The 16715-nt window shown below is 41.2% G+C and overlaps 1 protein-coding gene across 1 annotated transcript in view; it reads right to left on the minus strand.

The window, feature by feature from the left end:
- Window positions 1-5752: 5752 nt before the first annotated feature.
- Window positions 5753-16715, minus strand: part of SRCIN1 (SRC kinase signaling inhibitor 1) — a 922972-nt gene continuing 912009 nt past the window's right edge. The window contains exon 21 of the mRNA XM_086924314.1: window positions 5753-6824. Within this exon, the coding sequence (XP_086780440.1) occupies window positions 6690-6824 (135 nt within the window). The 3' untranslated portion in view covers window positions 5753-6689. The remainder of the gene's footprint in view (window positions 6825-16715) is intronic.

The raw sequence follows: 16715 nt of genomic DNA on the forward strand, positions 1-16715 counted from the left end.
ACCTTGTTGCCCTTGTAATAATAAGATTTCGCAAAATACTCTCCACCTTTTTCTCTTTTGTACCTTGTATAAGGTCCCAAGAAACACCTTTATCAGACCATTATTATTATCTCTTGGAACGTGCTATTACAAAGAAGCTTATGAATTCTTGTTATCTCTGTCAACTGCAAACACTTGTAATGCTGTATTGAATTTTATTAGATCAGCTCTGATGATCAGAAATAGATATTGAATGTTCATGGTATTTAGTTTTAAGCTGTACTATGGTTTTTATCCTCCAAATATGTATTGTGATTTTATGGTAGATTAATTGTTTTGTTTTTAAATTGATGTATACTTTTATGATTTCCTTGTGGAATCGAAATAAAGTTATTTGAATCGAATCCTCAGTGCTTATTTGTATTCTTTCCCGCAGGAAGGAGAACGTGCCAGCCATAAACAATGCAGTTTGTCCCTACAAGTAGCTGATCTCAGCCGAAGGCATGGGCTTCAAAGTGTTTCTGAATTAGCATTTTCTGTACGATATCAAAGTCTAAAACAGAAAACAAGTATACAAATTGTTCTTAAATATTTCGGTATGCACCTGTGGCCAGCAGGCATGTAAACCCTGCACGATTCCACCAAAAGCAGTGTCTGGTCCCAAGATGACAAAGGAAAGAGAATCTGCAGCAAACGTTGTACACTTGTAATGCTGTATTGAATTTTATTAGATCAGCTCTGATGATCAGAAATAGATATTGAATGTTCATGGTATTTAGTTTTAAGCTGTACTATGGTTTTTATCCTCCAAATATGTATTGTGATTTTATGGTAGATTAATTGTTTTGTTTTAAAATTGATGTATACTTTTATGATTTCCTTGTGGAATCGAAATAAAGTTATTTGAATCGAATCCTCAGTGCTTATTTGTATTCTTTCCCGCAGGAAGGAGAACGTGCCAGCCATAAACAATGCAGTTTGTCCCTACAAGTAGCTGATCTCAGCCGAAGGCATGGGCTTCAAAGTGTTTCTGAATTAGCATTTTCTGTACGATATCAAAGTCTAAAACAGAAAACAAGTATACAAATTGTTCTTAAATATTTCGGTATGCACCTGTGGCCAGCAGGCATGTAAACCCTGCACGATTCCACCAAAAGCAGTGTCTGGTCCCAAGATGACAAAGGAAAGAGAATCTGCAGCAAACGTTGTGTAGCCTCAATCTGTTCTATCCAGGCTCAGTACCAAAGAGGTATTTATGTGATCTTGGGCTGTTTCATCGGGGAGCATTTTTTAGCTGCTTGGGAAATCAGAGAGTTGAACATGGTGATATATGTGCACTTCGTGTGATGCTTTAAAGCGTTTCTGGCAAGATCTATCATAGTAATAAAAGGATGGAAATCCCCTGACAGGGTGCAGGTTTTAAAACCTCACCTTACAAGCATGAGATTTGTCGTCCTGGAAAGACTAGCAAGTGCAGAAATCTAGTAGATTTCCCTGCCCCATTTAAAATTAATTTCATACATTTGGCAAGGACAACTTCTAAATGTTCCATGGGACATGGCCCCATGTCCTTTCTATAGTAGACAAAAAAGGACTAAGTCAGATTTAGGGAGAATCCAGGGGTAATGCCAACCACCCTTGAGCTCCAGAGCTTGACTTTTAAGGTCTCAATGTGGTAAAGCATGTGCTGATGTACTATCCACTCAAAGAATGTCCCATGTATAGTACGGAGGTGGATGAGGCAAAAGGACATGGTTTTAAATAGCCTTTCTGAGTGGGCCCGTGAAGGTAAGAGCAGTGGGGCCAGGTTGGGTGGGGGATTCGGCAGGCGACCACGAGGGAAAGTCAAAAATCCACTACCTCCCCGCCCACCGCTTACCTGCACGGGCCACTGCTGGGCACAACCCACAGGAGCCTAATAGGTGGATTTCGACCATGTGAGACCAGATATTTCAAGTGGGTGCAAACTCATTCTGGAAAAGATTTGTTCATGCAGTGCCTATGATGGTTGGCATATTGCAACCTTGGGCATTGGGTCTGGTCAGGGAGGCAAACAAGACTCGTGACCTCTGTTTACATGAGGTGGGGGCCTCGCTGCAACTCCAAATCTCCAAATCTCTCAGATTGCCTCCTTGACACTCAAGAGATGCTAAACTTGGCACAAACTGGGAGCTTTTTCTACTTTCTGGTTTCGGGATTGATTAAAATCAAAAGGGACCAATTGAAACAAATATTGGGTCACTTCGGTCTCTTTCCTTTTTAAAAGAGTGTGTGAATTTTATGTTCTGCTATCTTCACACAGTCTCTTGTTCTTAAGGGTGAAAGTATTCCAAACAGGAGACCGATATTAGGGTTTAAAGATCATGAGTGCTGGCTTTTATTGGGGCGTTTTTTTGTAATCAGAAGAAGAATGGACACTTGATACTACTTAACCATTGGTTAAGATGGGACACTCTCATAAACGCGGTGTTAATAGTGCGGTGTATATCTTTCTTCCGCCCCTCACACGCGTTATGGCATTTATCATCGAGTGTTCCAACAACGTGCTATATGCCCAGCCTCAACCCGAGGCAACCTCTGGTGCAAGTAGCAGTGTCCAGAGATAAGAGAAGAGGGGGGAGGGCACCCAGAAAAAAGGATAAAAAACATATACTACACCAGTAGGGAATTTTAATAAAGAGGTGAAGTATTGTTATTAAAAATGATTGCGGTATAACTGGAGGTCGAGTTAATGGATCTCTTTATACCTTTTAAACTACAACGTCAACATGTTTCTGCTCCATGTCGCCCAGCCGGGTCTACGGAGCATTCGTCAGGACAATACGTAACACAAAAACAGATAATGAAAAAATTGATAATGAAAAAATTGATAATGAAAAAATTACTTGCACCATTCGTGTAGTAATGATATATTTGATGAATTTTCAATAGTTGCCTTTTCGGAAATTATCTATTTTGGTAGCTGAATTCAGCTTCAATCAGGCGGCAACGGGACTCTCTGGTCCCAGACAGCGCATGGGGAATTCCCGGGACTTGTGCTGTCTCTGCCCCCGGATCATCTGATTACAAAACTACTGCTACTGGGGTGATGAATGGACCGTCTACCCTCCTCCCCAATTTTTGATTAATTGCCTTTTTATTGGGGCGTGTCAGAGCACCTTTATTAATGGCTCTCACTGCCGCGTTTATTGTCCCCGGCGTTCCAAGCAGCGGCTATAGGAGGAAGAACAGCCATACCAGATGGATTTGAGTGAGACTAATTGGGAGCTCCTGGAAGACCAGGAGAGGCACAGACAGAAAAATGTGGAGAACCTGGAGGCGGAAGTGAAGGTTTTACCACAGAAAGAAAGAAAACGTGTTCTCTCCATTGAGACAGCTAAAAAGGTCCACCAACCAAAACTGAAAGAGATTGCAGGAGTTGAGGAGACAACTGCCTCTTCTAAAAAAGAAGCTGGCTGAGCAGTCGAAGCTGCTTAAAATGAGGGAGATAACAGTCCTCAAGCTGAAGCTTGAAATACAGGATGAAGGCGCCTTATTTTGATCTCACAAAGGAAATGAAAGACTAAGCTAAGAAGTTCCACCAGTGGAAGCAGCAGACTAAAAAGGAACGGATTCCAGTGAAGAGAAAGCTCACAGCAGCAAAACGGAAATCTGGACCGTCAAGAACTGTCTAACAAGGTCCTGAGAGAACTCCAAAATGGGTCAAGAGATGCCTGCCCAACCTCTAGGTCAAACAACACGTGTGCATGTGTATTTTTATCGGTTTAACAATAAAGATTTAACATAAAAGTCAAAAGAAAAAAAGATCATGAGTGCTGAAGACACAACTCTCAAAAGAGGAGTTTCAACAGAGTGCAACAATTCGAAAGTAGTAATCCCTACACACCTACACACACACAGGAATCTCAGAAGATCCCTTTCATAGTTATACTATATATATATATATATTTATATTATGTTTATTTGTATATGTATATATATTATGTATATATATATCTTTAAAACAATATAAAATGTTAAGACACTTCACTTAAATGTAAAGAGGTGCTGTTTGCAATCCATAAGTCATTGCTCAGTGGATCTAGTTTTGTCATAAAAGCTTCAATTGTACAAAATGATGGATTTACAAAAAGGACAAACCAACAGAAAGAACAAACTCAACTTCAACAAACCAACAAAAAAAAAAGGTGATTGTAGCTCTGAGTCATCACCCACCGGAACCACTCGCGCAACACAACAATCCTCTTACGCACTCCGACATGATTTCTGTGCTTACACTGTACAAAGTCAGAACAAGCCCTCCCCTCCCCACCACACACTAACAGACGAGTATTGTACTTATTCTAACACACATAGGTATAGACGTGAGGTGCATCTGCACCATCCAGTCTCGCTCAGCAGCACCGGAGGAGCTATGTAGAGCTTTAGCGGAGTCATGCTCGTTCGCTGTCCTTTTGTTGAGTTCTCCTCACCACCTTGTTTGAGGGTATCTCCCAACTGTAAGGTGCTTGTAACAAACGTTCCCTGCAGGTACCTTTACTTGGTTACAGCTTCAACAAATGCTTGTTATTGGTAAACTGTTTTAAGACGAGTACTTTGACAGCCGAGATCAGTCTTAGGCCATAACACATAGGGGCTGGGATCAGTCTCTGTGAAAAGCAGCTAGAGATGACCACATGTCTGAACCAGGCAGCAAGCAAAACACGTCAGATCTGCTTCTCAACATTTAACACTAGAGATGAGGGGTTATGTGCTGTTTGGGGCTATAGTTTAATAATTGTTGCTCTGATTATGTTGGGATAGCAATAAACAGTGTATTTTGCCCTTAGATCAAGCAGTCAAGTAGTGCTGTGTATACTTGAAGGGCCTAAAGTCTCTGTAAACAAACATTCTCAAATGTACACACTACCTTCAAGACCTGCTTCTCACTACGAGGCCCTTTCTCTGTGCCACCAGGCTTAGTGGCTCACACAGTAACTGGGTCACACCCTTTAATAGCACCCATCATTCCTACAACATTCTACCCCTTCACACTACCATAAGGTCACCGATTTAATGTCATTGTCTCAGTGTTTCCTCACACAAGGTTCACTCCTCATCCTATTAGAGTCATCCCTTCGCATTACTGCATAGACTGTACATCTCACAACTACAAATGTTTGTTTCCTATCACTCACACTCTTTTTACACCCCTTACACTGTTACCTCCACACATAGGCTCTTATTATCACAATGCTCACTCTTTGTCAGTACCACAGTAGTTCATCTTCTCACACTGCCACATAAGCTCTATCACTCATACTGTCACACTGTGACTCGAGTCCAGCCCATCACGCTCAGGCCTAATGTTCACTTGCAGCCATGAAGTTTGCATGTTTTTACACTGTCCCAAGTTCCTCATCTCGCTTCACTAAATATGCTACAGCGCCCATCTCTATGACAACCACGAGTACCAGCTTCATCACATTCAAGAGCATTTACACAGACTGAGCCTGAACTTCTGTCTCACACACTGCCCCATACCCCGAAATCCCAGTTCATCATTATAACTCAAACAGATCCTTGCAGACTCCTCCAACCTATTGACTCAAACACAACTTCACACCAAATCAAATGCAACATCCAAATATCCTTCCTCACACTATCTGAAATACATCTTCCCCAGCTTGACTCCTCACTTTAACCCACACACAACACTGAAGGACCTCCCCTCTCAAAGACAACAAAAAAAACCAACTCTGGCACTGACTTAAGTCCATCCTCCCAGAACTCATTAATAACATGGGTGAAACATCCTAGATTGCACACTCACTCGCATGTCACAGATTTCTTCCTCCTGGTGCCAATCAGCATTGCTGAATGGCTCATCGACATTAGAAAGGTATATATTAAACAGTGTATTGGCTGGCAACGCCCCTTGTAATTCAGCACTCTTTTAGAGAGGACTCGATTTCTTTGCTTGTTCAACATTCTTTCTCAAGGTCCAAGCCCTGCCTTTGCGTGCTGTGGCCGTGACTGGCCCTCCAGCTAATCCAAGCAAATGACTCATTCTGATTCGATCTTTGGAAGAAGCTTTCACTCTGCGTCTGTCTGACTGTGCTTATTGCTCAGCTTATGACCCACCACAACCTTAAATATAGGCTTGACTTTTAGAACAAAAATAAAACAATTGTAAAAGCACCTGCAGCCTTAAAAAGCAAATGTATGCTAACCTGCTGGCCGAGACATCCTCTAGTTACCTGGCAATAAAAGTTCAGCACCTTCCCAGTTCTGAAAAGGTTACTAATTGTTGATGTTAGAAAGGTTAGTAGAGAATAGTTAGCATTAGCAGCCGTAACAGTCTCAGCCTGTGGGTGAACAAGAGGTCTTCAGAAGCCAGGGTTCATGTCAAAGCCTCCTTAAGATCCAGTCCTGGCTCTCTCCAGTCCTTTGAAGATTGCGGCTGCCGATAGTGACGTCCTCATTCCTTGAAGCTTGCAACATGGATGCAGGTAAAAGGTAGGTGAGAGGTGAAGACAGGAGCAAGAGGACAATCATTCAGAAACAAGGTCAATCATTCTGGAGCATTTAGTTCTAGGCTGTGAAGCAATGCTTGCAGGTTGCTCTGAGAAGAACATCCACAGTAGGAGCAGAAGTGGTGTCACCAGCAGGTAGAAGGAGAACAGTGGAAAGGGCAGTTCACAGAGCAGCACGTGGTAATGAGTACACCCTTAGAAGGAAATGGATGAGTTCCTTGTACCAAAGGAAGTGAGTACAGGAATGGATGTTCTACCAGGAGAAGATTTCTCTGAGCCTGGGTTAGAAGTATCATTCACACCACTAGCATCCTTAGCTGATTTAGTAGCCTGGAAAGAAAAGCAAGATTCAAGGAGAAAGGAGGAGAAGAAGCAGAGTACAAATTCAAACAATTCTAAACCAAGGAGCTGGTCAACAAGCAGCAAAGACTATGCCTGAGGCTGGGCAGCTGGAACAGGGTCCACACCACACACGGGGTACGAGTAGAGCTGGTCCACAGGTTACTGGATGAGGGAAGGAAAGCCATGGAGAGGAGAGAAAGAGACACACATACAGGCAGGCAAGGGGAGACAGATGGGGAGGGGTGAGGAAGAACAAGAATTGATACATTAGACTTGGCATGCATGCCGTGTACAACAGTGACTGCATTAGTTGTTAGTCGTGTTACAAGTTGCTTATGGTAGTAGACTAAATAGGTGTTGCTCAATATTCAGTACCACAATAGATGTGACAGGGTTATTTCTCATTGAGCATTTTTGGGACTTGTGGGGGTGGTGTTGGGATTCTCAGCTCAGAAATCTAAGACGGTGGGTCTCTGTAGCAGTGAAATATTTAAAACTCTGAGAAATGCTTCCTGTGTTCTACATAGGTCATGCCATGGGGACATGCTTGTCTCGGCCCTGTGTGTATGCAATGCAACTGGAGTGTATAAAAATATACAGGTTTATATTCACGGTTTTGAAGAGAAAAGTTCAAGTAGTATGTAACTTGTTTTGCAGAACCTTCTTGTCCTATGGAATGACTCCCTATAGGATGTCTGAGCAGAGAGAACAGGGACGGGACACTTGTAAATACTGAGCATCTCTAATGCAACAGGTAATTTCCGTGCTTTAAAGTGAAAATTACTGGGCAAGGGTAGCACTGCCCTAACTGGGAATGAGCAAAACAGTATCTCTTTCCAGTAGTGTTACTGTTCAAATGGGACACTATCATAAGAAATTTAAAAATGCTATTGTGTCTTGAAAACTGTGGCAGTTATTCCCATTATTATGTCTTACAATCCACTGGTACCTTTCTAGTACCATGAGCTACTAAATGTAATCCTGAAACTCACATCAGATACAGCCAAACACATGATCTTAGGCAGTGGAAAACACACATCATTTACGATAAGTTGCAAAAAGATCTTGTAGGAACCACAGGGACACACATTATATGCAACAGAAGGTCCAGTCTCCAGTCCTGTAGCATCTAAAATAAGCCACAGAAACTTCTATCTGATTCAATAGTGGACACCACAAGCCTACACATAGAAAAGAACACCCCGTGGTACACAATGGAGGGCTAGGTCTCCAGCACTGATAGGCAGGTAACACCACAGAAGATTCCTAGTTCTCCATCATAGGAATCATCATTAAACGAATAGAGTTTGGAGACTCGCTGCTTAAGTGCGGATTATTTTTAAGAGAAATATTCAGTTTCAGAAAAATATATATTTTAAACTATTGCTCAGCTTAAGACATCAGTCTTTTTGTTTATATAACTCTTAGAGGAACACAAATAGCTTAGATGAGCACAGGGGCAAAGTGAGCCAATATCCCGCCTTTAGAAAACAGGAAAGAAACTGCCTGGGTCAGATAAACAGAACGTTCACTGAAGACCAACTTGACATGGTCACTAAAGCATCACACTGCTCCAGTCTCAATGTAGTGCAGTGCAAATTAGCTTTCAGATCACGGACAGGAGGAATGTTAGTATAAATATTTGAATTAGTATCAATTTAAAGCTCTCCCTTGACCTTGAGAGGTGGGTAGGTTGTGTGTTAATTGAATGAAGTTACCCAAGATGAGATTCTTCTTAATATTCACAACAACAGAACAATCTCATCCACATCCAGGGAGGTTATGAAGCAAGCAAAACGGAAACCCGTCAGAAACAGTGATAATGATAACAATGATGGAAAACGTCCAGCTATAGAAACTCAACATAAAGTTCGTAACCTCCTATTTGTCTGTTCTGAAGTCAGCATCCTAGCAGAGGCATCACGTGAAACTATATGATATGATCATCATGTGGCTGTTCTGCAAATTTCGTGCAACAGTAACATTTCCCAAAAGAGCCATGGTAGCTAATTTCCATAGTGGGACTTGAGCAATGCCAAACTAGAAGGGCCTGTGTGCCGGCTGATGGCACGTGGTAGTGTATGGCACTTTGCATTTGATGATGCGTCATTTAAAACTGATTAGCTCATGCACTTAGCAGCATAAAAACAGGTGTTTTCATTATTTGGTTTTGAAAGGCGGCATCAAATGGTTCTTGTCACATTTAGAGTGCAATAGCATCCCTTTACAGGTGGTCAGAGAAAAACAACAGCAAGAAAGGAAGGAAGCAAGGAAATAGGGCATGAGATATTGTCTCTTTCAACACATATAGAACAGAATCCAATGAAAAACATTTAAGCTTCCCACCAGAGGGTCCAGGACTTCCTCCCTTCTTGCTGAGTTTATACATTTTTGTTATAGAGTGTATTAGGAGCGTTACTACGTTCTAATAGGCGATGGAAGAAGGACTCAGTGGCTAGAGGCACAGCTGCCAGTTCTAGCATGCTGATTTTGTAATACTTCTCTTTCTGTGATCAAGTTCCTTAAATTATCAACGGATTCTCATAAGATCCCTATTTCCAAATGGATAGACGAATCACAACTATGTGAGATAGAAGTTGTATCTTTTCAAAGTATTGCTTTACTGGTATCAACAGACTGGATCTTAAGTGAGAGTTTGTCTTCATGTTCCCGGATTACAGCCACTCCGGACCTTTGAGGCAATCCGCTAGAGATTATTTCTGCAGCTGCACAACTAAAATGCAAAGCCACTGACACCAGGAGGTACCATATTGCTCGCTGTAGAAGAAAACCACCCACAGAGGTAGATGGCATTTTTATCTGCTTCGAGCAAATGCAAGTTAGTGAAAGGTTTGAACAAAGCAGCAGCTGTCCGGTCACAATGATGGGAAAATGCTCAGGCCACTAGGGTAATTGCACTAGTGGGAGCTTCCACCCATCAACATGGGTCTTAATATAATGGAGTGGTGGTACCACCCCAACTATAGGCCCAAAATCACCTAAACTGGAGCTACCGACCTTTCACTCAGACGCTTTGTCTCGAGTGAGAGAGACTGCTGATGCTTGGATGATAACCTGTTTCCAAAGAATATATTTTGTGATGTTTGTTTCTAAAGACTGTACTGTATTGGATGTTGACTTTCTGTGGTTTACCTGAATTGTTTTTATTCCTGATAAACGAAACTATAGCAGCCATGCACTTGTTAGGAAAGGTAATGTCAATCCTTCTTCACAAGTGGCATGTAGAAACAAGCATCCCATGGCCCTACTGTGCACATCAAGTGTCAGTGCTACTGCTGTGGTTAGCTAGGATATAAGGCCAGTATGTTTAACTACTGCTTCAACCATTAGCTTGTGTTCTTGAGACCGAGGATAGGTCTAGACTTCTCTTTTGGGTTATTTTTCTCACTACTACCACTAATTAGTACCAGGATTAAACTAATTTGTTGTTTTGTTGAAATATTGCCACTGTTTGCTTACTTAAAAAAGTGTGTAATTTCTGAATCAGCTATTTCAACTGCAATGAATTGAATGTTCCATTAGTGGCAAGTTTGTAGCAACCTTCATTAAATCCTTAAAGAATATTTGTTCATACATTGTTAAGCGCCCATTTGTAATTTTCTGTGCTTTGCGATTCCATAAGATTGCGTTCATTTATCTTGCAATCATGGTACTTGGATGTAAGAGTGGAAGAATAAAGTATTTGCTTGTTATTTCTAGGAGGGTTTCACAGTGCTGATGAGAGCTTGTTTTCATATCTGCTCCTAGTTTAATGAAGCTGCCTTTTTTGATAATGTGGCATTTGCTACTGGTGTTACTTTTATGTCAATAGTGTGCTTTGAGGATTGGTGTAGTTTTTATTCCTTTCCAGGCTGAGTCCTCATGGTGTGCACCTTGGGCTGTCATACTGTGGAGTTTAAAGAAGTGTGAAATCTGGATGGGCGTCGCCTGAGCAGCCACATGGAGTGAAACTGATTCCCCTGGCAGGTAAACAGATTTACCCTACTTATGTCGATTCTGAGAGGCTTTAGACATAAAGACACTTCACTAATGGAACATTATTTTCCAACAGTGAGGCGCCAATTACTGACTACAGTCAAGTCGTCAGTACAACTTTGTAAAGTCTCTGTGGCAACTGGGATTTCTAATTAAAAGTAAAGGTCGCTCTTTACTAATCCCTATAGCTTGTGAACACCAGCACATTGTATAAATACAGCCATATGTGCACGCAAACGTAATGTTTTGGTCATTACCTTGCCCCCTATTTTTCGCCACATCTCATGGCAAATTGAACAGTCAGGCACTTAGAAGAGGTTTCAACTATTCCTCTACACACAGTGCGGACGCACATCTCGCCGCTTTCAAGGTACCAATTAAATGCAGTATCTATTGTAAATATTCTTTGGGTCGCAGTTTAGGAAACATAAAATATTCACTTATAGTTTTGTTGTTTTTTAGAGATATCAGCCTTGTCCAAGTCCTGAGGAGAATCCGTGAATTGTGTGGCTTCGAAACGCATTGGCTCTTGTGAGCTCGGGGGATTGATTGTGTATATATATATATATATATATTGTGCTTTAAGGAATGTAGTAATCATTTTTTCCTCTTGTGTAGGAAACATTGTTAGGCAGGACAATTGCCAACGTCTAGTAAAGAATCTAACGTGTGCTTGGTGCCTTATGTAAAAACAAGGACTGATGTTTTACTTTCAATGTTAATGTTATTTCATACGATTGTCTAAGTTTATTTCACTTGTCATTTTTGTCTTTGAATTTTTTCGTTTTTAAGTGGAATATAACATTATGTATAAATGTGTTTTTGTAAATGTGGTGTTCTGTAAATGGAAGGTTTCATTTCTAAGACATGAAAAAATATTTATTTGCTTAGCTAATCTAAATAATTTAAAATAAGCTAAATAAATCAATAAGAACCCTAGAATTGATGGTCTAGGGTATTCTCTTTAAAGTGTGCAAACTAGTCCTTTCGGACACACTCTTTTCTCTTATACTGTGGACTTTGCCATTAGCATGAGAAATAACCAAAGAGAAGCCACGAAAAATGGTACAGTACTTTTTGCTGAGAATCCAATTTCTATCTTTCATCTCATGAAGATCCCATGCAAGTTCCCATGATGCCAAGTTCTGCTGTACTTATGATTTAGTTGCTGTTTTTATCAGATGGAGCGGATAAGGAAGGAGATGTAATGTTTTTCTTTTCCACTGACACAACTACTATGCCAGGTGATGTATCACAAAGGGTCCTATGCAGAAAGAAGAATATGTATTTCTTACTTTGTTAAGAATGTATTGCAGTTTCATGCATCAAGAAAACCTCCATAATCAGCTCCAAGTTCTGCGCACTAGCAAGACAAGAGGACTTGTCAGTGAACAAGGTTTCAGGGTGTCAAATCTGATGGATGTCAGCACCTGTGATATCATAAATGAAAAAGTTGGTTATGTCATTTACTCAAGACATCTTTGATGGGCTAGATTATGGCCATATTAGGAAGTGCCTGCTTCATATTTATTTTGGACCAGTACTTGGGGTCCCCCTCTAGGGGAAGCTCTCTTTCCATATGTAGAAGAATGTTTCTGATAGTTTTCTTTATCCTCTTGGCGAGATGTATTGTGCTCCTTTTCATAGACTCAAACCTTCCTCTGGGTTAATAGCCATGCAGTCTAGAAGGGACTGGCTCTGGACTTTGGAGTGGGACACAAGTAAGAACTGTAATACGAAGAGAGTGTTCTCTGATCTACTTTAAGGGGTGATGTGTTCTATTTGGGAGTCCTGATGACAAGTTTGTCGAGGAAGATAACCTTGACATCAAGCATGGTGTGAAGATGGCTGTCAGAGACATACTCTTTGACATCAAACCACTAATGTGACACGAGAAAGTCCATACAAGGTCGAGGTCAAGCCAGTGCTCCCAAAAGCCCTATGCTTGGTTGGCAATGTAGATCAAAATGAACAGCACTTCTCTTTAACAAATGGTGTGCTTTTTAAGTAGGCTCACCTTAGTAAGCTGACTGTCTTTATGCCTCCGATACCAAGCTGATAACAAATAGGGCACTCCTAGTAACATGACCTCCAGGAAGGCATAACTACAACCCATATTCATCCTTTTGTGAATTTTGCTCCATTACAAGAGGGATATTTAACAAGCAGGTGGCAGGGCAACAGAGGATATGGCTGAAGTCACTGTTAAGTAGTAACCTACATTCTACTACTATATTAAGAGATACAACAGAAACCATATACTTAATTGTAGACTTAAGCTAATATCTGCTTCAAAATAGGATTTTGGTTTTTAGTGAAAATGTTAAAGCCCTGTTTAGGGATCCTTACGCTGAAAAGCAGAAAAATTAACTGAGACAAATTATACTACAGTGCTGGCTCTAAAACAGCATGTTGTCTTAAAGTAACACAGTCTAATTCCATTCCAGTGCAGTTTCTGCATACCTAAGTTTATTTGTTTGCTTTCCACTTTAAAATGAAGATTAAATGTTGCAGTTTAAACCTACCCACGTAGTTGCTAGTATTTTTCAATAATTTAAAACATTACAAAAAAATTAAAATGTTGACTTCAGAAAGACAAAGATTTCAAAAATCTTCTTTGAAAAAGTTAGTTCTCTTTGAAAAGGGCATAGAGATATTCCATATATAGGTAGAAATTGAATATTAATTAGGGTCCAATGATGGAGAAAGACTATTTCACAATGCTGTCTCCAGCTTTATGAGAGCCAGCAGAAATCCTAGAAACAGGCAACATACGCAAGTGAAGATGATGTCTCAACCGTTACGAGATACTGCATTTATGCATGAAACAAAGACACTGTTTCGAGAATGTGAGGCACAGGCGGAATACAGAGTGAGTATAAATGAGGATACAGTCACCAGTATGCATTGCTTGCAAAAAAAACGAATGGACATCAGATAAAATGTAGGGCATAGTCTACACAAATGTACGATGCAAAAGGAACCGCACAAACATGATACAATGGGAGACAATTTTTCCAGCCTTTGAATTCAAAAAGCAGCACCAGATACTTGATAAACTGTAGAGTGTTAAAATCTTACAGGAAGCATTGATACTCATTTTAAATACAAGCGAGGGGAGGATTTCCAACTTAAGAGCTTGCAGAAACTACAGCAACACAAATCTTATATAATGGACGTCACAATCTACAGCCCTGAGACATCTGAGCCGTCGCAGATTCCCACATCGGATACTTGTACCTGAAGGACCCCAGGCGATCCAGCAGAAACATGGATAGAATACAATAGTTAGCACCCCAGCATCCCTATGAGAAACGCCATAGGAGTTACAACGTTTAAATCTATGAGATACAGTGAGAATGAACATATGATACAAAGCCGGTCACTATGTCGGGTCCTGTGAGATATGCAGCTTCCTGTACGGACACATAATAAAATACAGGACATACAATGATAAATAGGCCTCCAGCACCCTGAGATGTGAACAAAGACCTAGAATCCCTAATCAGATTCAAAGAATGACTGTCAGCTGACCTGTGAGATCCGATAAGAGTCCAGAAACCACGACTGCATACAACTGCAGACTCGAAGATCTCATAGAAACCAACATTACATACACTGGAGGGCAGTCTTCGGCACAAGAGTCTTCACAAACTCCAGTAAGATATGAAGGAAAGGCTTGCCCTGTAAGAACGTCCTAGAACCCCAGTAAAGAAAGGCAATGACCCCACTGTGAGAGCCTACATGAACCCCTACTAAAAAACAAAGAAAAGGAGAGCGACGGGATACCCTGTGCACATTGAAGGGAATAGCTGCACTCACGTTTGCATGAATTCTAGAGAAACACTAGGGGGGTTACTACACTGCGACAGACTGCAGAACTTCTAGCAAATAATGAAGGAAAGAGCTGCAGAAATATGTTGGATGATAGAAAGGATATTACTCTTGCAAGAATCTCCAGCCACCATTACCCTCGTGGGCAGCTATGTTAGGGCGTCTGTCTGCACAGTGAGATCTAGTAAATGGTAAGTTTTACCGCAACGTGTGACACTTTATTTAAAGGAACTACTTTCCACTTCCTGCACACCATACACGAACCAGTGAAAAGCAGTAGCCAGTCACAGTTAAACATCAACACCAATAATCCCAGCAAGTAATGATGACGAGTTACAACACGCTATAATTCAGTATGTGGAGGCTCCTGTTCCCATAGGCCTGGCTCTGGCATGACATTCGACACCTGTGGTTTATGACTCCTTTGCAAAGTCAATTACAACCGCTAGGATGGGAGCCCTTGACCTGATCAATTTACTCCCCAAACATAGTATTCTCACAAACTCCGGAGCAGCGGTCTGTTTTAATGGGGTTTCAGGCGAAATTGGGAGTGTGTGTGCTGGTAATTTTTGCAGAAGCTGTAAGGTGGATGGTAGTGAGTGAAAGACTGTTGTACGTTAGACTGTGTGAATGGACATCCCAGCCTACAAAATATCTTTGGGGAAGCTCTCTTTGGGCCTGTGTGGGGCACACCTGTGCTTGAAAGATGTTTTGCAAACAAAAACAGAATGGCATACACAAGGGAGGCATGGTGCTTGGTAGGAGCTGATAGCGCAGGAGGGGAAACAGTTGGGAGCCATTAAAGGTGGAAGTGGCTTCTGTTACCTTGCCTTGTTGCCTCAGTAAGCTGGACAACCACAGCGAGCACTGTTAATGTTGGGAGGAACAAGCGAGGGAAAATGGCTGAAAACATAAGCCTTGTTCCACATGAACACAGACACCATCGATACACATCACTCTCCCAACCCAAATCTAGCTACTTTTAGGGCATGCTCCTCTCACTTGTCTTTCACCACTAACCTAGAACTTTCACACAAACCTCGTTTCTTTGGCTACTAATTCGTCCTCCTCCATGTCACAATCATCCACTGAAAGCTAATACAAGTGGAGTTGATAAATTAAAGGCCTGCACATCAATCAGTCAAACATTTCCTTATTTGTACACCCCAGACAGTTGCTATGTACAAGGAACAGTCACCACTTCTGGATTTCACAACTACTCTCTCATCAGCGAAGAGAACAAAAAAGAACATGTCTAGGAAGTGGAGATCAGGGCTCTGTAAAAATTATTTCCTGATGACTAGTCTTGATGCAAGATTAGGCTATTTAAATGGAATTGCCACTGTCCTATGACAGATGCTGCAACATTGCCAGTTTTCTTCCAAATCCCTCCTCCGGATGATGACCAAAAAGAAATGTATTTTACCACGCTACCCCTAATACAAGGCAGTGAAGGTAATTGGACACTTATTATATGATCATCGTAGCTTTAAATTCATGTTTTTGCTGGAGGGAACTTTGGCTAATTGGGTAGGATTTCCAATGCATCAGGGTTTTATGGTTATGAAATATTATAGAGATGCCTTCTGGACGAAATACAAAAATACACTAAATGGCTGAAATGGACTGTTAATAGAAGCATTTCAAACACACCACCACTGCCTGAAAAGCAAGCCCAAACTCACATGGTTTGGATTACATGCACGATAAGCTTTACCATCCTGGTAAAATGCACTGTGGCTCAATGTTTGGCTTTAAAGGTCTTGTGAAGTGCACTGGGACTTGAGGGCTATTATGTAGCGTTCCAGTGACCTGTGATAGGACTGGACGAGGGTAAGACTGCCACCCTTCGGGGGCATTGAAAGATTGTTAAAATGTTGTAGCGATGAGCAGTGGCAGTGGATTACAACATCAAAGGAAGTGAAAGGTATTGTGAATGAATGACAAAGAGTCTTTAAAACGGGGGTGACATGCACTGGGATTGGATAATAGATGGGAGTGTTCATTATTGCACTCATGCGACTGGAATAAGAGCAAGGGTCTATGGAT

This window comes from Lissotriton vulgaris, chromosome 5 (genome assembly GCF_964263255.1).
Source record: "Lissotriton vulgaris chromosome 5, aLisVul1.2, whole genome shotgun sequence".
Taxonomy (NCBI): domain Eukaryota; kingdom Metazoa; phylum Chordata; class Amphibia; order Caudata; family Salamandridae; genus Lissotriton; species Lissotriton vulgaris.